The sequence below is a fragment of the Anolis sagrei genome, chromosome X (assembly GCF_037176765.1).
Source record: "Anolis sagrei isolate rAnoSag1 chromosome X, rAnoSag1.mat, whole genome shotgun sequence".
Classification (NCBI taxonomy): Eukaryota; Metazoa; Chordata; class Lepidosauria; order Squamata; family Dactyloidae; genus Anolis; species Anolis sagrei.
The window spans coordinates 52,470,242-52,492,498 of NC_090034.1; the positions used below are offsets into that span (position 1 = coordinate 52,470,242).

At 41.8% G+C, this 22,257-nt stretch overlaps 1 protein-coding gene across 1 annotated transcript in view; it reads right to left on the reverse strand.

The window, feature by feature from the left end:
- POLRMT (RNA polymerase mitochondrial) overlaps positions 1 to 22,257 on the reverse strand; it is a 66,897-nt gene that overhangs the window by 24,237 nt on the left and 20,403 nt on the right. Inside the window, exons 9-12 of the mRNA XM_060785070.2 lie at positions 6,408 to 6,647; positions 3,979 to 4,749; positions 3,032 to 3,154; positions 1,480 to 1,602 (exon numbers count right to left, since the gene is read on the reverse strand). Of these exons, the coding sequence (XP_060641053.2) occupies positions 1,480 to 1,602; positions 3,032 to 3,154; positions 3,979 to 4,749; positions 6,408 to 6,647 (1,257 nt within the window). The remainder of the gene's footprint in view (positions 1 to 1,479; positions 1,603 to 3,031; positions 3,155 to 3,978; positions 4,750 to 6,407; positions 6,648 to 22,257) is intronic.

Below are 22,257 nucleotides of genomic sequence, written 5' to 3' on the forward strand. Positions count from 1 at the left end.
AGAGAAGGAAGGAAAGACAAAAGGGAAGGAAGGCAGGAGAAAGAGGGAGGAGAGAGGGAAGGAAGGAAAGACAAAAGGGAAGGGAGGGAAGGAAGAAGGAAAAAGAGAAGGCAGGATGGAAGAAAGGGAAGGAGGAAAGAAAGAGAGAAGGGAGAAAAGAAAAAGGGAAGGAAGGAAGGTGAAAGAGGAAGAGAGGGAAGGAAGGAAGGATGAAAGGGGGAAACAAGACAAAAGGGAAGGGAGGGAAGGAGGAAGGAAAAAGAGAAGGCAGAATGGAAGAAAGGGAAGGAGGTAAGAAAGAGAGAAGGGAGAAAAGACAAAAGGGAAGGATGAGAAGGAGAAAGGAAGGGAGAGAGGGAAGGAGGAAGGTAGGACAAAAGGGATGGAAGGACGAATGAGTGGAAGGGAAGGAGGAAGGAAAGAGAGAAGAAAGGATGAAGGGGTGGAAGAGAATGGAGGGAGAGAGAAAGAGGGAAGGGAGGGAGGGAGGAAAGAGAGAAGGAAGGAAAGACAAAAAGGAAGGAAGGATGAAAGGGAAGGAAGGAGGGAGTGAGAAAGAGGGAGGAAATGAAGGAGGAAGGAAAGAGAGAAGGAAGGATAGGTTGGTGAGAGAGAGGAGGGCTTGAGAAAAGAGCCCAAGGGACCACATCCGGCCTCGGGCCTGGGTTTGTCCATATCTACTTTAGATGATTGACCTGTCAGTACTCTTTAATTAGAATAGAAAAAACTGATTCGTTACCCTTTTGGTACTAATGTTGGAGCGTGGTCCCTGGTCAAAGTGGTCTTGATAAAAAAATTTTTAAAAAGGTTGGGAACCACTGGTGTAGACTCATATAATCCAGTACAATCTGGATTCAGAAATTAGATTTTATGGCAGTGTAGATCCAGCCTGAGCAATGCTCCCACTTCATGTCCACCTATTGATGTGAATCAGGCTTTTTTAGCTTATGTTTCTACCAAAAAACAAATTTAGGAGTAAATTGGATACTCCCCCAGGGTTATGTTTGTTGGAATTTCAGAACTTATTTAAGTACAAACACAAAACAAATAATTTTAGGTGTGGATCAAAGATTATCCTGTCCCAAGATAAATGTTTTTGTTCACATCCAATCTTTTCTGGTACCAAAATAAAGCTTTTTAATGTTTTTCTTTAATTTCAAAACTACTGTACAAAACACCCAGTAGACGAAAGGAGGAGGAACTTTGCAGGTTCACAAAAGTCAGGGATAAGGATCTGTGGAGAAATCAGGGCCAGAGTTGGGATTCTGCTGAGGAAAATATGGTGGCAATTTTTGGACCTTGGGAGGTATGTAAATGCTTATGGGCTGCCACATGGGGTCCCATGAATGACATTTGGCCTAAATGGAGATGTTGACAATAGGCTCTGGGAGCTTCTGAATATCTCACGTAAGGATTGGATCATTGCAACCCCAAATCCTAAGAACTTGGGTTGGGGGAGCACCTATGTTGAACCCTTACTTGCTGAGCCACCACGTTGTAGACATCCTGAGGCACATCACACGGTGTGAGGTTCACGGAGGCGGCTCCCACCACATCGCGGCCAAGCGCGGCATAGTGCTGCAGCCCATTGCAAGACCCATCCTGGGAAAGTGGCAGAAATACACGGGGAGAAATAACAATGTTATAAACACTTCATTTACCTCTTTATTGTAGTGTCAGGAGTACCTCCTGTTTACCCCAGAAGTTCCCAGATCAGTTATGTCAGCTATCTCCTCCATTTGCACTTTTCATGACACAAGTTAATCTTCACCTCCTTTGTTTCTCCATAATGCCGTTTTCCATGTTCCAAATTGCTTAGGATGGTGTCTTCAGCCTTGGGAAGCCTTAATAGGCCCTTAGCCAGACCCCAGTCATACAATTTCATTTATCCATCCACACATCACAGTAGCAATTAAGACAAAATGGGGCAAAACACAATCTTCCACTATTACTCCAATCAATTTTTATCCTGGATTCCTGGCAAAGAACTGCAAGAGCTGCACATTTGAAACCTCTGGATCATCTTATGTTCCTTCTGTGTTCCGTATCCTGGCCATTTTATATCCCTGCGACAAACTACCCCTTTGTGCGGAAGATGACATACTTTCCCTTCTGAAAACAACATAGCAATCCACAAAACAAATCATGGGCAAGGTAAGTATTAATAAAATAATAATAATAAGAAGACTTTATTTGTACCCCGCTACCATCTCCCGAGGGACTCGGTGCGGCTTACATGAGGCCGAGCCCACAATACAACAATAACAATAACAGCAATAATACAAAAAAACAATACAAAAACTCATAGCAAAATAAGCAAAAAACAATAACAATAACACGACGCATTTAAAAACCAATGGCTGGGCCAAATGTAATAATTAAAAAATAATAATGCTGGGCATGAACAGGTAACATGTAATTGGGATAAAGATATATCGCAATGAGAAAGCTTTTTTTCAATCTACTAGGTACGCAGCAGGGCCTTTCCATCCAATGATAGATGGGGATACTGAATGGGTCCAAAAAACTCTCAAATCGTTTCTATAATGCTACCTAAACTATCAACAAGTTGATTGGGTAGAGTTCCTTCCTTTCGCAGAATCTGCATATAATAATGCTGTGCATTCTATCACAGGTCTCACCCCTTTCCGAGCTGTACATGGATCAGTCCAAACCTCAAACAGATGTTTAGACCCCTCTAAGAAACGTTGCCACGTCATGAGTGTCCCTTTTACTGCAAAAGCCTCCTTCTTCCACACATGCCTGTATTTTTTTTGTGAATGGAAGGGATGGGATTTCAGGGGGTATTGAACTAACAGCTTGCCTCCATTTTCTTTAGTCGTAACATTGTTGTAGTGTAATAACCTGGCATTAAAGATATTTCCAAGCATCTCTTATGAGTGCCTTTGACTGCTATCAAGGTTCTGCCAACATGGCATACGGTCCGTTTCATCTTTACCAACAATATCATGATGATTATCTTAACTAAATGCCTTCGGCTCAATCAGACCAAACTGGAATATTCACATACCTGATGGACGGGGAAATGGGAGACGAACGCAGTGGGGTCTGGAGCCCGTGTGGCTTTGGCGATCTCCATGCAGCAGGCTAAAGCTTGCCACGGTTCATCGGTATTCATCCACCACTTCCTGCCCTGTATGGGAAGGTGGGAGTAGAGTTAAAAAGTGGGGAAACTAATCTAGTAAGACCCCGATGTGGACAGGAGACCCCTATTGCCTGAGACCATGGATACCATCAATAACCAGCTTTCTGTATCAACATACTTTAGTTCTATGGCAGGCCTCTTCAACCTGTGGCCTTCCATCTCCCAGGAGACCTACCTAGCTTTTTCAATGGTCAGGAATTCTGGGAGCAGACGTCCAAAACACTTGGAAGGCCACATGTTGAAAAGGATTGCTTTATGGTAACTTACTTCTGGAGGTGGGGGAGTATACTACTACTACTACTACTACTACTACTATTCAAACACAGTAGAAACATATCCAACTATGTGTCTAATCAAACATGTACACCTATGGAGAAAAAGCGTTTTTGGACCATAATGAAATGTTGTTGTTGTTGTTGTTGTACTACTACTACTAGTACTACTACTACTACTTTTGACCCAAATATGATAACATACGGATGAAATATGGGAATTCCATTTTTCACAGTGTTCTCAATAGCAAGGGTGTTGCCATTGAACAAGTGTGATGCAATCTTTTGTGAGACTGTTCCAAATTTTATTCTTGAGATGAATAACTTTCAAGTATATTTTCCTTTTTATTTGTGACTTCCTTTTGTTGTATATGCCTGTGCTGTGATTTTGTTGTTGTATGCCAATAAAACGGACACAAGGCCCGGAGGCTGCTCCCTTGAAGCCCTAAAGCTGTGGACTCTTAACTCCAAATGCTCTGAAGTTGGGATGTTCTTAAGTTGAGGTTACACTGTAAATAATGCAGAATAATAATTACGCACCGTCAGAGGATGGTCTGCTGAGTCCAGGATGTCGGCCATGATCTCATTGGCATAGGCCAGCCTCTCCTGCAGGGAGTTCCTCTTCTTCAGCCCAGTGAGGTTGATGAGGTGGATCTTCAGCCAGTCCAGACCGTGGGAACCAAGCGGCCTCCCCTCAGCAAAGAGAAGAAGGGCCCGTGTGAGGTCACTCCCCAGGTGGTTGAAGTGAGGTGGGCAGGGGTAGGTACGCCCTCGGAAGTCCATGTTGTGTGGGAACCAGAATACCCGGTCCTTCATGTGCTTGGCAATGGAGAGCTTGTAGAGGGCATCCATCCGCAGGCTGTACATCTCAACCGCCTTCTTGCGGCACCGGGCCACCTCCCGCTTCAGGGCCGCCTTGCTCAGGGGTCCCCCAGTGCTAGGCTGGGGGGCCTCCGATGGGGGCGGTGGAATGTCCAGCTTCTCGTCACCCTTCTCGTTGAAGATGGAGATGACCACGTCCAAGATGGGGCCATTGACCTTCCAGGGACAGTTGCTCAGCTGGTTGAGGGAATCCATGACGGGGTGTAGGTTGCTGGAAGGGCACCTGTCTAGCAGGATCTGGTGCTGGTGGGCCCCCTCCACGTAACGCATCAGCTTGGTGGGGGCGAAGACATAGGCCCCAAAGTGCGGGGAGACCCACGGCACTGGCGGGCACAGCATGGGGATGACGAAGGTCTCAAAGGCGAGGCTGGTCTCGGCGGCATCCAGGAGAAGGCGGGTGAGGATGGGGTGTGGCCGGATGAACCCGATCTGCAAGGGAAGACAAGGGAAATGCAAAGGGGGAATAACGGAATATAGACCATGCCACTTCTTTCAATCCTGGTCTCCTTCCAGCAGCAAGTCAAAACAGGCCTTAGTGTCTACACAGCTTTAACCAATTCATATAAAACCGAAATGTGTTTCAAAGGCAGAACCATACAGAACACATCATAGGGGATGTGATCAGGGCATATGTAACTGAAGCCAGATCTGAGTTTGCAAGGAATAGTTGCAACTGCTAATGTGGCCCTCCATGAAAATGGGCTTGATACCTCTGACCTAAAAAATGTACTGTATATACTTGAGTATAAGCTGACCCGAATATAAGCCGAGGCACCTAATTTTACCCCCCAAAATTGGGAAAACGTATTGACCCGAGTATAAGGCGAGGGTGGGAAATGTAGCAGCTACTGGTAAATTTCAAAATAAAAATAGATACCAATGCAATTACATTAATTGAGGCATCAGTAGGTTAAATATTTTTGAATATTTATATAAAACTGTAATTTAAGATAAGACTGTCCAGCTCTGATTAAACCATTATTCTAACTTTCTTCAATGCAAATGTGCTTCCAATAATCCTTCCAATAGCCACCACAGTTTACTTTAACTATACATTTTGGGAGAAATGCTGTATGTATATGAATAAGGAAAAGTTGGAAAGACTGGCTTGGGAAGGGGGTAACTGGAGAGGGGGGAATGACTGAGGTGTGAAAGAGGGGCTGGAAAAGTGGGAAAGACCCCAGTCTAGAGTGTGAAAGGGGAGTTGGGAAAAACTGGGGAAATTGGGGTGGGAAAGAGGGCTGGGAAAGCGGGAAAGACTGGGGTGCGAAAGAGGTGCTGGGAAAGTGGGAAACTGCAGTTTGTAATTAAAAAGTAGCTGATTTTGATATTTCTGACATTTTCTGCTCTTTATGCAATGATCAGATGACTTTAGGAAAATGTTGAAGATGAAGATAATTTATGGTCATAGGAGCCCCTGGTGGCGCAGTGGGTTAAACCCCTTGTGCCAGCAGGACAGGTCGCAGGTTTGAATCCGGGGAGAGGCGGATGAGCTCCCTCTATCAGCTCCAGCTCCTCATGCGGGGACATGAGAGAAGCCTCCCACAAGGATGATAAAACATCAAATCATCCGGGCGTCCCCTGGGCAATGTCCTTGCAGACGGCCAATTCTCTCACACCAGAAGTGACTTGCAGTTTCTCAGGTCACTCCTGACACGACAAAAAAAAAATTAAAAAATTATGGTCATAGCTTGCAGAATCTAGAATGTGGATATATTACTTTTGGGGTTAATACTATGGTGGCTGGAAAGTCACGTAGGTGGATCTCTTTGAAACTCCCTCCTAAACTGTCTTTGCACTTCAACTACATTTCACACTTCCAGTAGCAAAGGAAAATTAATTTCCTTTGTTCAAAGCTTAGTCTGACTTCCATTATTAATTCCAATAGATTTAACCTGGGGGAGGGAAAAACATCTATTGTGCTAGCTATCAGCTTTTAAAGCATGTATAGTTTTTTGGGACACCCTGTATGTCTTATGGTGGTATCCATTTCTGATCGTTAGCAATAAAGTCCCTTTGGAAGGCAAGAGACAGCTAGGACGCCAGGAATCCTGACCCTGACTCCACTTTACCCTCCTTCTACTCACCTGGCGGCCGCTGCGGAAGGAATACACATGATACAAAACAGGGATGAGTTTCTGCTCCAGCGCCGGGTTTAAGATGTTGCTCTCCATCTTCAGGACCTGGACCAGGAGCTCCACCAAGTGGAGGCCGAGTTGGACCAGCACCGAATGGGGCCAGATGCACTCCTTGCTCACCAGCGAAGGGGCACATCCAGCCTCAGAGGCCAGCTTCTCCCAATATTCTCGGGGTAGAAGATCATCCGGCTGTAGGGAGGAGAGGAAATAGTAAAAGATTTGGTCCTCAGCTGTTGCACTCTAGCCTTGAGACACCTTTTAACTCAGCACCACAACAGAGTTCAGTAGTACTAACTACAAAAGTTTTTTATGAAAAGCATGTACAAAGGGAAAAAAGACATTTCCCAAAAGCGCAGTAGAGTAGAAAATACAAAATAGTAGCAATCCAAAAATGACAAAGTACATGAAGTCAAGAGAGCCAAGATCCACGGCAGTCATTCAAACATAAATCCATAAGTATGAACACAGGAGCTTTTTTCAAGGCAAACTCTTCAAGGAACAAGGGCAAAGAAAGGAAACTTGAATCTTGAACTTGAGAGTCGAGACAGGAATACCTTTCTTATAGCAACGTTGTCTCCTCTGAGAGGCACAAAGTAAACACTCAATTTAACCCCATCAGCTGAAGGCCGTTTCACAAGGGAACTGAAATCTTCGCTTTCTGTTGCCTGGGAACAGCCACAGGAATCCCAAACAATAGCCTGGAAGTTTCACCATGATTGCCTTTAATCTGTTTGAATCTTATTGGCATAAATGAGTAGAGTAAGCAGACAGCCACAAGATTGGCTTTATATAGAGTACGCTTCAAAAAGTTCCAGCACCCCGTTTCCTCCCATTGATAAAAAAACAGCAAATAACACCCACCAGTAAAATATATATCAGAGACCAAAATAAAAACAACATCAACCAAACTGATGAGATTTAAAGAACTTTACTGACACAAAAACTAGCGTAAGTCATCATCCAGACTTAAAACTTGTGTGGGTAGATAAATCAAATCCAGATAAAGTTATAAGTCCAATAGACAAATGTAGAGTAAAAATAGGATTTTTCCTTTCTCACTTTTTTTTGTGTCAAAATCTTTGCATAAGTAAGTATAAAACTGATAAAATAGAGGGAGCATAAGCGGCTAAATAATTTTTGACCAAAAACAGGCAACAGCGACTGAACTGTCTATAGCTTTAAACAAGTCTTCCTCTGTGCATGAGGCAGGGCATTGTGGGAAAGCATACAAATGTGGAGTTGTTTGTTCTGCTACACAGTCGCACAAGGTGGAGAATTCTTCTAGGTAGTACCATTTTGTCAGGTTGTCTTTTGACCTGCCCACTCCACTTCTGAGTCTGTTCAGGGACTTCAAAGTTGCCCACTTTTGCTTTGCCCCTGGAGGAAGACCCTCATAGGGGGCCATTCAATTGGGATTTCCTGCCCAGAGGGATACTCTTGCTATTGCTGGGGGAACATTAAGAGGAGGCTTTTGAGTCTACTGGAAGGAGGCTGATAGCCATGCAGTGAGTGGCTTTCACAGTGTTCAATCTTATTTCTCTCACAGGGCGGGGGGGGGGGGGGGGCAGTGCCAGCAAGCTTATAGAGTGTATCAACAGGTGTAAGTTTAGAGACATCCTGTGATTATTCTGCATGTTTCATTCAGTGCTATATTCACTTGTTTTGCATGGGCAGACTTGAGCCAAACAGGGCAGGCAGACTCAGCAGTTGAGTAAGACAAGGCCAGGGCTGATGTTCTTATTAATTTTGGATCTGCACTCCATGCGCTGCCAGTAAGTTTCCACAGGATGTTATTGCATGCAGCTACTTTGAGCTTGGTGTTCATACAATGTTTTGTAAATGTTAGTATTTACATATTAAATATTACATATTAATATTCATAAAAAGGTAAAGGTAGTCCCCTGACATTAAGTCCAGTCATGTCTGACTCTGGGGTGTGGTGCTCATCTCCATTTCTAAGCCGAAGAGCCAGCGTTGTCAGTAGACACCTCCAAGGTCATGTGGTCGGCATGACTGCATGGAGCGCCGTTACCTTCCCGCCGGAGCGCTACCTATTGATCTACTCACATTTGCATGTTTTCTTTTTTTTTTTTCACAAGAATTTTATTGAATTTTATATAATTACAGTGAAAGAGGTGGAATAATGTGAGATGATAGAAAAGTAGGAAAATACCAAGAGAGAGAGAGAGAAAAAAGAAAAAAAATGCAAAAAAATACAAAAAATACAATACAAAAAAAAGAAGAAAAAAAAAAACAAAAAGTGGTAGTGGTGGACTTCCTTCTGATTCAGTTCGAACAAAGATTTTCTTTTACAGTGTATATATGAATAGAAGAAAAAAAAAGAAAAAAAAGGAAGAGGATGAGTTCCATGACATCCTCCAAGTTTCCTCAGTTCAGTTTATAAAATGTTCTATAGTGTTTTCATGTAATCTTCGACTATCGACCAATTAGTCTCTTTAAGCGGGATACCTGTATTTCTTTTTAATAAAAATGTTAATCTATCCATGTCCTTTATTTCATTTATTTTATTGATCCAATTAACTTTTTCTGGTATTTCTTTCTGCTTCCAAACTTTGGCGAAGACGATTCTAGCGGCCGTTGTAAGATATGTAAACAAAATGTCCTCATTACCATCCAATTCTATATCTCCATCCACAATTCCCAATAAGTAATATTCAGCCTTTCTTGGGAATTTCTTTTTGAATACTATTTGCATTTCTTCGTGAATGCTTTTCCAATATCTTTGGGATTCTTTACAGCTCCACCATAAATGAAAAAAGGTCCTGTCATGTTCATTACATTTCCAGCAAGTTTTCAAAACATTCTTATACATACTGTTAAGCTTTACTGGGGTCATATACCACCTATGAAACATTTTCAACCAGTTTTCTTTTAAATCCGTTGCATAGGTGTATTTAAGTTTTTTCTTCCACATTAATTCCCAATCACACATTGCTATTGGTCTTTTGAGGTTTTCTGCCCATTTGACCATACAATTTTTTACTAATTCCATCTCAGTTGACCATTCTAGTAATTTTTCATAAAGTTTAGTTATACATTTCGTATCAGTCTTTAGAAAGTTATCCCAAAAAACTTCTTTCACTTGGAAACCTTGTTTTAAATCTTGCGTGTATTGTTCCTTTATTTGTAAATAATGTAACCATGTGATTTTAGGGAAACTCTGAGTTATTTCTTCTTGAGATTTTAATGCCATTGAACCCTTTTTTAAAAGATCTTCATACGTGGGCCAGGTTATCCAACCTAGTAACCTTCTCTGTTTGGCTTCCATCGAGGAGATCCAGAGAGGTATTTTGGAATAAAAATATTTTTTATATCTGTCCCAAATTCTGATTAAAGAAGATCGGATAAAATGGTTTCCAAAATTCTTTTCCTTCTGTTCTCTTCCGTACCAAAGATAAGCGTGCCAGCCTACGCGTAGGTCATGGCCCTCTAGCGTAAGAAGGTTCTGCCTTTTTAAAACCATCCAGTCCTTTAGCCAAATCAAAGCATTAGCTTCATGATATAATTTAAAATTGGGTAATCCGAACCCGCCTCTTGTTTTCTTATCTGTCAGAATTTGGTATTTTATTCTTGGTTTCTTACCTCTCCAGACAAATTTCATAAGATCTTTATTCCAATCATTAAATTTCTTCACATTCCTAATTATTGGTATATTTTGGAAAAGGTATAATAACTTCGGGAGGACTGACATTTTGATCAGAGCAATTCTACCCATCAAAGACAGGTTTAAATATTTCCACCTCTCTAGATCTTTCTGGACCTCCTTCCAAAGCCTTTCATAATTGTTCGTGAAAAGTTGTGCATTTTTCGATGTGATCCAAATACCCAGGTATTTCATTTTACTTACTATTGTGAGACCCGAAATGTTCTTTAATTCAAGTTGCTTTTCCTTTGTCATATTTTTTGTTAGAATGGTAGACTTTTGTTTATTTAGTTTGAAACCGGCCAGTTTCCCGAACTGTTCAATCATATTTAACCAATTTTTAATGTTCTCTCTTGGGTTTTCTATTATTCCAATTATGTCATCAGCGTAGGCCCTGGCCTTAAATTCTTGTTTACCTATTTTAACCCCCTTAATATTTGGATCTTCCTTTAAATTTTTCAACAGAATTTCTAATGCCATAATGAAAATCAGGGGTGAAATCGGGCAACCTTGTCTAGAACCTTTCCCTATCGCAAATTCTTCCGATAGTTGACCATTTATTTGCACTTTTGCCTTTTGATTCTTATAGATTTCATCAATTGCCGAGATGAACTGGTGGCCCAAGTCCATTTCCTTCATCAGAATTTTAAAGAAATCCCAATTGAGATTATCAAAGGCTTTTTCCGCATCAATGGCAAGAAAAGCGACTTCTTTTTGGGGATTGGCTTCAAAGTATTCGATCATATCGATAACTATTCTCAAGTTATCTTTCATATTTCTCTGTAGTAGAAAACCCACTTGTTCTTCTCCAATCCATGCACTTAAGAAACTTTTTAGTCTTTGTGCCAGAATATTTGTAAAAATTTTGTAATCCACATTTAATAATGAAATAGGCCGGTAATTTCTTACATTGGAGGAGTCAGTTTGTTCTTTATGGATTACCGTTATTTCTGCTGAATTCCATGATTCAGGAATTCCCTGCCCTTGAAGTATCCCATTCATCACCGTTTTTAGAATTGGCATAAGTTCCTTTATGAATACTTTATAGTAACCTGCGGAGAAGCCATCCGGACCAGGTGCTTTATTTGCATCCATTTTCCTTATGGCCTCCTCCACTTCCTCTTCTGTGATTTCCTTATTTAAGTCCGCTCTTTGGGCCTCCGTAATCTTAGGGATTTTAAATTGACCTAAGTATTTTGTCACCTCCTCTTTTGAGATACCATCACAAGAATATAAACTTTCGTAGTAAGTTTTGAATTGCTTTAAAATCTGTTTATGTCGTTACCTCTGCTGTCTCTGTTTTAATTTTAGTGATTCTTTGCATTTGTGTCTTTTTCCGAACTTGTTTGGACAACCATTTGCCTGCTTTATTTGCATTTTCAAACTGGTATTGTTTCAAAATTTTTAATTGTTTGGCTTGTTCCTCTATTTCTGTGCTACGTCTTTTCTGATGTAGAGCTTCTATTTCTTTCATAAGTTCTTTATTACCTGGTTTAGTCTTTAATTGATTTTCTTTTATTTTTAGTTTGGCTAAAATTTCCATTCGGGATTTATGTTTAATTCTAAAGTTTCTTGCATTATGTTGGATGAAGTGGCCTCTCACCACCGCTTTTGCGGCATCCCATATTATATTGTGATGCACTCCTGGGGTATTATTTAGTTCCATATATGTGCTGATAACTTTTTTATAGTTTTCCACGTCTTGCTCTCTTTTTATTAAATTCTCATTCAGCCTCCATCTTCCCTTTAACCTTTTCTGGTTAAGAATAATTTCCAGAGGCGCATGGTCAGATATGTCCCTTGGCAAGATATTTATATCCCAAACTTTTGTAATAATGTTATTTGTAGCCCAACACATATCTATTCTCGACCACGATTGGTGTCTATGAGAATAGAATGTGTAATCCTTCTTGCCAGGATTTTTCCATCTCCATACATCCTCCAACTTCTGATCTTCCTTTAAGTCCATCAGCCTTTTTGGTAAAGTATTTACCTTTCCTTTGGAGCCTTTTTTCGAAATTGCAGTTTTGTCTAATTTATTATTAAGTATTCCATTAAAATCCCCCAGGAGTATAAGATCATCAAATTCCACTTCATCTAATTTGTCTTTAAGAGTTTCCACGAACTGAGTTTTAGGCCCATTTGGTGCATAGATATTACATATCAAAATCTTCTGATTACCAGATAATATTGTAGCTGCCACCATTCTTCCTTCTACATCTTTGAAAGATAAATCCGATTGTAATGATTCTTTAATATAAAGCGCTACCCCCCTTTTCTTTTTTTCAAAAGAGGAGTAGTGTAATTTGCCAATCTTCTTATTCACTAAATGAGTTACATGTCTATGCATAATGTGAGTTTCCTGTAAAGCCACAATGTCATATTTTTCCTTTTTTAATCTATTAAATAACTGTTTCCTCTTATTTGGGGAATTAAGACCATTCGTATTTAAAGAAAGTATCTTTATTTGATGTTCAGTTGCCATTAGTAATGTCCTCTGAGACGGGTCCAGGTTCGTCTCTCTCTTCATTGGAGTTAGAAGTGTCTTCGTCGTCCGTTCCTGTTTTCTCATACTCCGGAGAATTGAATCTGGCCCTTTTGCTTCTTTTACCCTTTCTCGGTGTAGTTGATGTCGCACCGGGAGAGAATTTGCGTTGCGGTTTTGGAGATTTGTCTCTTACTTTCTCAGAATCTTGATCTTTCATAAAAGTATCACAGAAATCCTTTGCCTTCTCCACGGATGTCAACCAATATTTTTGTTCGTTAAAGGTCGTCATTATGCCTCCTGTTCTTTCCCACCTGAATCTTATATTTCTTCTCTTCAGCTCTTCAGTGAGAAAGAAGTATCGCCTACGTCTCATCAACGTTGTTTGTGGAAATTCTTTTAACACTGCCACTTTCATTCCATTATACTGCAATGGAATTTTGCTATTACTTTGCAACACCTCATCTCTTGTCCGCTTCCTTACAAATTTAACAATGATATCTTTTGGGGTGTTGTTTTTCCTTGAGAACGTGGTCGATATACGATAAACCTGGTCCACTTCTTTCTCAAGTTGTTCCTCTGAGACCTTTAATGAGGCTTCCAGGATTCCCAGAACAATTTTTCTGATGTCCTCATTCGGGTTTTCTTGCAAATTTCTTAAGCGTAATTGATTTTCCAAATCCCTTAATTCCAATAATTCTTGATTTTTTTCAAGCTTCTGTCTCTGCTTCTCCCATGCTGACATTTTTTCTTCTATATTTTTTTGGGTTTTTTCCTTCTCCTTTGTTTTTGACTTTAAGTCCTTTAATTCTTGTTTCATCACGGACATATCTTTGTCTACCCTCTTGATTTCTTCTTTAATTTCCTTCTTTATTTCGTTTTTTAATTCAATTTTTAATTCCTCAAATTTTGTCTGCATTTCTTTATGATTTTTTTCCTGTTTTGCATCCAGATCCTTTATTCCTTTTTCCAATGAAGTTTGTAGATTAACCTGTGCTGTTGCTAAATTCTGAATTTCTTTAACCACATCTTTCAAAGTAACCTCTTGGGAACCTTGGGAGTTCCTTCTCTGTAGCAGTGATTGATCAATTTTCAAATCTTGCTTAATTTTGGTAACTGGGTCCTGTTTTGCTTTTGGTGTTGCCATTGTTATCAGGTTTAAATAAAAAAAATAATTCAAATAGATCAAATATTCCAAATTAATTATACAGAGAAAATGTATAATAATTAATTACAGAAAAATATTTAATCTAAGAGCAATCAATTAATAGTAAATTAATTTGTTTTAAATCGTCAGTCTTGATTCTTCAGAATTAAATCCCTATATAATAATTCTTTACAGTCTAATTTAATCTGATTTAGTCAACCAGAAAGCTTAAAGAGACACTAATTACTTGTCCTTAATTAATTATGGATTATAAATTTATGATATTTATAGTGATGAGAAAAACAACTTTAATAATAATCTTCTAAATACTTGATTGCTCTATCTTCCGTAATTGTAGTTTCACCATAGGTTTTTCCCTGTCTTCAATATCTGCTTCTCTTGACACGTCGCTTCCGGCTCACCTTCGTCGTCTCCTCCGTCTTCCTTATCTTCTCAGTCCCGTTCTTCCCGTTCTTCCAGCCCCCTTTCTTCTCCCCCCGTTCTCTTTTTCTCTTTTTCCTTTCTATATCTCGTCCTTCCCCCTTTCACTTCCGACCTTCTTGTAATGGCGGATTATCTTCTTCCGCCCTCCTTCTTGACACACTTCCGCCCTCCTGGTGTCACCGCTCTTTCTTCCGACCTGGAGCCCGGAACTCTCAATCAGAACACACCACGTTTCTCTACACTCCTCCTCTTCCGCTTTCTCAGTTCCTCAATCCAGCCATCTGCGTCTTTGTTTACAAGAAGGAGGAGTGGAAGACATAACAATATGGCTTCAAGGTCGGGATTATTTACTTTCTTTCTGCGGTGGTGTTTTGAGAGGGTGGATTCAACAGTTGAGGGGGGAGGGGGGGATTCTGGGGGCGAAGGGTATGAAATTATTATAATAAGTCGATGGATCAATCAATCTGTCTGTTATTTGAGTTCGCCTATAATATAATTAGATCTTCCAGTTCATCCAATACAAGACAGTTCCCTCACTTAATTAAACAAATAATAGTCCTCAAATGTTTAAACGGTCAGTCAGCCGACTGCCTCCGTGTCTTTCTTGACTCGGCTTGGTATTGCAGTCTTTCTTTAGTATATTTTAGAGCCGAGGTTGCCGGGTGTCTTTGCCCCGTTCCTTTAGTATTTTATGCCGACACAGAATCAGAAAAATAAGGGGTCCTTCTTATTCACCCTCTCTTTCCAGGAGGGTTATTGTTTTATTTAGATTTCTTAGCTCTTAGTTAGGTGAGGAGGTGGCGAAAGTTCTTGTAGGGGTTCCCCCCCACTTCCCACGACGCAGCCCGCTACCAGCGGATTCTATCCCGGGCCCTCTCAGCCCCCACCCTTGAGGGGATAGCGGCTTTTGGGGTCTACGGGAGATCCGGCTCGGTTTCGCGTACCTTCAGCACTCGATCCGGCTGAGGAGGGGAGCTATTCGCTCTACCCGGCCGCTTTCCGTGGGTCCTTGCCGAGGAGCTTCAGCAAGGCACTCCTGCCGCCATGCCGTCCCACCGGAAGTCACATTTGCATGTTTTCAAACTGCTAGGTTGGCAGAAGCTAGGGCTGACAGCAGAAGCTCACGCCGCTCCCCGGAATCGAACCTGCGACCTTTCGATCAACAGGCTCAGCAGCTCAGTGCTTTAACCCACTGCGCCACCGGGGGCTCCATTAATATTCATATATAATATTAAATATTACACACTACTGTTTACATATTAAGTTATGTAAAACTGGTAAAGCACCTGGCCTAGATGACTTAATGATGGAGCAAATCAAACGCTTGGGCATCAAAGCTGAAAATCAGCTTTTGAAATTTTACAGTCAATGCTTGGCACACAAACAGATTCCCAGGCTATGGAGGAAAATTAAGATCATTGCCATTTGAAAAACTGGTAAAGACGCCTCTAATGCCAGGCACTACTGACCAATCTCTCTCTTATGTCATCTATATAAAGTGTATGAGAGGATGCTATTAAATCGATTAGGACCTGTTATTGAACCCCAGCTGATTGCACAATAAGCAGTTTTCAGACAAGGGAAAAACTGTACAGCCCAAATTCTTAATCTGACTGAGTATATTGAGGAAGGATATGAGAAAGGTTACATTACACAACAGTTTCTGTGGACCTTAGGGCATCCTATCACACGGTGCAACATAGGAAAATGCTGCATAAATCTACCATATTACCTAGGACTATGATTGTACAAAAACAGTCCAGACCCTCCTAGACAACCACGGCTTCTATGTAGTTCCAAGGCAGGAAAAGTAGAAGGAGGAGGCAAAACAAATGGTCTACCACAAGGCAGCATTCTTGCACCAACCTTGTTTAACACCTTTACTAACGATCAGCCACAGTCACCACTCACAAAGAGCTGACAACCTTGCCCTAAAAACACAAGCAAAATACTTTGAAACAGTTGAAAACCAACTTCTGAATGCCCTGAAAGATCTCTCCAGCTACTGCAAAGACAACCACCTGAAGGCTAACCCTGCCAAGACACAAGTGTGTGTGTAGTGGAATCTACCTTTAAGACGACAAGGCCGAAGCCTGCATGACAGTAGCTGTCATCTTGGAAGGCAGGCAGAGACAGGAGGAGGAGTCAAGCCGACTCCTGATTGGGTATAGCAATTGGAGGAGGAGTCGGTTGAGAGAGGGAAATAAGGTGTCAGCTTTTGACAGAGAGAGAGAAGTGTCTTGACATCAGACACAGAAGGATGAAATGTTAAAATAGGAAGTTACAGTAGGGATCTGACAGGGAAAGAAAGTTTTAAGTGAGCCTTTAGAATAGGGAATAAGCAGCAGACAAGGGCTAAGGTTACTGTATTGATAGGATCAGTAACAGAAAGACTTGTCTGGTTATACTGTACTGAGGAAAAGTATAAAGGAGTTTATTGCCCTGTGGGGGAGACAGACAGGAGTCTGTTCTCCAAGTGTTACTGTTTCTAAAGATAGAGCAGTGTGTTTTAGGATTCTTACAGTTGATAAATGCTTTACTGTCAGGGGAACTACTTGTTTAAGTAACTAAGTCTCTACATCTGAATTACGCTTCTGTACCTCTCATTATATGAGACGATGTTTGTTTAAAGTTTAATAAACCTGTCTTAGTTCACTTTTAACTGGTGTATGCCTCAGTCTATCCATCTCCTCAGAACTAAGTCTGTCAAACCCTTTAAAGTCCAGTCATCCAGTGAAGAAGCAAATAGAAGAATCAAGAGCTCAAACACACCTTACCTACAACACATTCACACCTTTGGTTCCTCAGGCCAATAGAAGCTGAGGTGGTGGCAGTCATACCTAACAAGAACATCGGTCATTGACATATTCAACTTATGGTCAGCCTCAAATTACGTTACAGTGGTGGCAGCGGTGGGATTCGTTGTTCCCCCCTGCCCTAGATATCTCAAATTACATTATACTGGTGGCAGCGGTGGGATTCGTTGTTCCCCCCTGCCCTAGATATCCTTAATTTCACTATAGTGTGCTTTTCACCTACATAATCGTGAAGCCAACAGAAAATTGAAAGTTACTTGGGAAGGCCAAGAGCTTGAACACTGTTTCCATCCTAAATATCTTGGTGTCATCTCTCTCATGGTGAAACAAAGAGAGAGGAATCCCACCTGGTTAGCATCATGCAAACAAAAATAAAAGAGACCAGCAAGTTGGCATTTTAACACACACAGGCCCAGAACAAAGAAACCAACAACTTTTAAAACTCTCTATTTCAAAGGAGATGTCCGCCATGGAGAAAGGGGAATGCAAACGGGACTGGGGGTCATAAAAACAGACAGTGAGAAAAGCATGCAAGATTATTAATTCTCTAACAGATGCACTCCCAGCTGGATCAGGATGATAATAGAGCACCGTTCAATACAATGCAGTGCAATGCAATACAGAACTTTATTATGGTCACTGAACAGCACAATGCGGGACACAAGCGCCCTGGGAGGGGAAGCACAGCTCTCCTCCCCTATGAAGCAGTTATTTAAAAAGTACATTAGAAAACAGTTTAAAATCACAGTTTAAAACATAGGTTATTGTAACAGGTCCCCAGCCTATAGAACGCACTCCCAAACGAGATAAGGTTGACCCCATCTCTTCTGGCCTTCAGGAAGAAATTAAAACCCTGGTTTTGGGGCCAGGCTTTCGGACAACAGACATAAGGAGCACTGCAGCTGGATATGGACTGGATATAGACTGGATTAATGTTATGGCTACGGATATTGTGATATTGTTTTATGGTTTTAGTTATTTTTTAAAATATTTTTTATTGTGCATTCTTCTGTGTATTTACATCGAAAGAGTGAGAACATAGGATTTGTAAGAGAAAAAGTGTAGAAGGAAGTGTAAGAGGGGAGACCGTAGTGGGGGGGGGGGTATAATAGGGGGGGAGAGGGGGAAAAAAGAAGAAGAAGAAGAAAGGAATTGGGTTTTATATGGTTTTATATGGTTTTAATTATGTTGTATTTACTGTTTTAATGTTTGCTATTTTATATTTAACGGTGGCGCAGTGGGTTAAATCCCTGTGCTGGCAGTACTGAAGACCGACAGGTCGCAGGTTCGAATCCGGGGAGAGGCGGATGAGCTCCCTCTATCAGCTCCAGCTCCTCATGCGGGGACATGAGAGAAGCCTCCCACGAGGATGATAAAAACATCAAATCATCCGGGCGTCCCCTGGGCAACGTCCTTGCAGACGGCCAATTCTCTCACACCAGAAGCGACTTAACAGTTTCTCAAGTCGCTCCTGACACAACAAAAAAACCAACAAAACTATTGTAATTCTTATGTAGTGGTATCATACCACTACTAAATGTAAGCAGTCCTGAGTCCCCCTTCAGGGGTAGAGAAGTGACAAGATAGAAATACTATAAATAAATAAATAAATAAATAACAGGTATGGAACTTGGGGGGGGGGGTCGATGGGAGGGGTCAAAACATTGGGGGGGGGGACTAAAGGGGAAGGGAGGCACATTGCGAGTCTAGTAGCATTTCAACTGTAACATGTTGCTCTAACTACATTCCCAACAAGGTGTTGCCCTGCGGGGTCAATCATTATCCATCTAATTTTAAGTGCTGTTGCACAAAACTTAGCAACATGGTAAATTATTGTAGTGCTAGAGTCCGAAAGCAGCAGGGTGGAATAATATTTTTCGCTGTGCCCTGGGTATTTTAGAAGCCATGCTGTAATGAGATTAGTTCTAAGGTCTGTGTAGAACATGCATTGCAGAAGCACGTGCTCAGTTGTTTCTACATGACCAGACTCACAGGGGCATAGTCTCTCCTTGGAGGGGGTCTTCCGATATCTCCCCTCCAATACAGCCAATGGGAAGGCATGGCATCTTACCAGGGTAAAAGACCATCGGTGTTTGGGCACCTCCAGGTCTGTTAGGTATGCCATGGGGGCAGTGAGGTATCTACTGGCTTCCCTAATAATGAAGGCTGAGGAGCAAGCTAGGTCCGACTGGCACTCTATGTTCAGGATCCGTTGCTTAATGAGATCTTTGGCTTGGTCCCATCTCATTCTTAGCAATTGTCCTTGGGAGAAACCTAGAGTTGCGATCTTTGCTGCCACTGTTTTAGTCCATTTGTCATGGTTAGGAGGGCAAGACCACGTGAGGAGGATAGGTGTAGCCAGTAGTTGAGAATAGCTATCCATATTCTCACCTCCACTTTCACAAAGCCTGTCTCCAATCGCAGGGTGGCGTTAGAGACACATCTGGGACCCTGTAGAGCTGCTAACCATTCAATTCAAAGACTTCCTGTTGCATTGGAGAAATTCCTATAGGGAAGTAGTGTCTTTCCAAGTGTTTTGGAAGCCCAAACATTTAGAGGGCCATAAGTTTGATGCTTTTATATTCATACCTCTGCAGTACAGAGGTATCATCTCTATGGATTTTCTGCATCCTCCAATACAACTCTATGCAAACCTTTGGGGAAAGCAAAGCAGAGAATAGCCTTCACATTCCTGCAGAGACCTGGGTAAGTGAAACTGTGGATACAGGTTCCACAGGTACGGGACGGCCTTGCTCTAATTCATTCCTTTCAAGCATTGCCCTTCCGTTCTTCATGCTTTCAGCCATCATTAAGTTTATCATTAGGCGCCAGCAATGTTAATAGAGCGGACAAGAATTCCAGTTTTCCATGATTTCAATTTGTTACAGGAGGATAATTTTAGAAACGGCGGTTTCTATTCCGGGCCTGTTTTAATCATCTTAATTGATGCTCTTATTTGAAAGCTAATGCATTAGGGAAAAGGAAGCAAGGAAGGCGTTTGCAGGTGGGTTGAATCAATCAACGCAGCCCTGAGTTTGCAAAGGCTCTTAATAACAAGGGCTGGGATCCTGAAATACCTGAGGTACACATTAAGCACTGCTGTTAATGATGATTCCCAGTCCAATATACCCAATTCCTCACACCAGAGATGGCCAACAAAAGGGAAATCATAAGGACAGTGGCAGCTGGTGAAAGAAAACAATTTTGGAAGAATCCTTCAAGTCATTTCCAGAAGGTTCAGATATTGTGGCTCATGCAAGGCTTACCCAAATTGTGTTGTCAAAGGCTTTCATGGCCACAATCACTGGGTTGCTGAGTTTCCGGGATGTCTGGCCATGTTCCAGAAGCATTCTCTCCTTATGTTTTGCCCACATCTATGGCAGGCATCCTCAGAGGTTGTGAGGTCTTTTGGAAACTAGGCAACTGGGGTTTTTATATATATATAGTAAAGGTAAAGGTTTCCCCCTGACATTGACTAGTTGTATCCAAGTCTGGGGGTTGGTGCTAATCTCCATTTCTAAGACGAAGAGCTGGCGTTGTCCATAGACACCTCCAAGGTCATGTGGCCGGCATGACTGCATTGATCTACCCACATTTGCATGTTTTCAAACTGCTAGGTTGGCGGAAGCTGGGGCTAACAGCAGGAGCTCACGCTGCTCCACGATTCGAACCTGTGACCTTTCTGTAAGCAAGTTCAACAACTCAGCAGTTTAACCCACTGTGCCACCTGGGCCCTTTATATATTTAATATCTGTGGAATAATGTCCAGGGTGGGAGAAATAACTCTTGTCTGTTAGAAGCAAGTGTGTATGTTGCAATTAGCCACCTTGGTTAGCATTGAAGGGCCTTGCAGCTTCAAAGCTTGGCTGCTTCCTGCCCAGGGTGTTTGGGTGGTATTAGCTGGCCCTGATTGTTTCCTGTCTGGAATCTCCCTGTTTTCTGAGTGTTGTTCTTTATTTACTGTCCTGATTTTAGAGTTTTTTTTAATACTGGTAGCCAGATTTTGTTCATGTTCATGGTTTCCGCCTTTCTGTTGAAATTGTCTACATGGTTTCTATGAACAGAAAGATGGAGTAGCCATGGGGAGTCCTCTCAGCCCAGTCATAGCAAATTTCAACATGAAACACTTTGAAAAACAAGCCTTGGAAACAGCAACAAAAAAGCCCGCTGTATGGTTCCAATATGTGGATGACACTTCCACCATTTGGAGCCATGCAGAAGAAGTCAACAAGTTCCTGGACCACCTCAACAGCATTCATCCAATCATCCAATTCACCATGGAAAAAGAAAATGAAGAAAAACCCCCACTTCTAGATGTCCTAGTCAACTCCATTGAATCAGACAGTTTACAGAAAACCTATACACACAGATAGATAGATACCTACATAAAAACTCCAACCATCACCCAAGTCAAAAAAGAAGCACAATTACATCCCTGGCAGACTGTGCAAAAAGAATCGGCGAAGCCCACCTCCCCCAAGGATAACTGAACCCCCTCAACTGGGCTCTACAGGTCAATGGGGACTCCACCACAGACATCAGAAGAGCTGCAAGACCAAGAACAAGCCGCAAGAGTAAAGGCAAAGTTCCACCCAGAGGAAAAGGGAACCACTGACCATATAGGGAAGCGAATGAAGAAACACAACATACAAACCATCTGCAGACTCACTAAGAAAATCCAACAAATGCTCTGTTCAGCAAAGGGCAAGGGGGATCCTCTCACCTCTGCAGCAGTCTCCCAGAAACCGTGCAGCTGTGGACAAGTCTACATAGGGACCACCAAACACAGCAGACATGAATCAAGGAACAGGACATGCACTGTAGGCTAATTCAACCAGAGAAGTCAGCCATAGCAGAGTACCTGATGAACTAACCTGGACACAGCATATCATTTGAGAACACAGAAATGCTGGACCACTCTGACAACCACCATGTCAGAATACACAGAGAAACCATTGAAATCCACAAGCATATGGACAATTTCAATAGAAAGGAGGAAACCATGAAGATATCTGGCTACCAGTAATTAAAAACTCTAAAATCAGGAAAGCAAATAAAGAGCAAGACTCAGAAAACAGGGGGAATTCCAGAAAGGAATCAATCAGGACCAGCTAACACCTCCCAACAAAGGATTCCCCCAGACAGGAAGCAGCCAGGCTTTGAAACTGCAAGGATATTCAATACTAATCAAGGTGGCTAGTTATGCGACCCCCGAGCGCCCTACATCAGACAGGCCCCCTCGT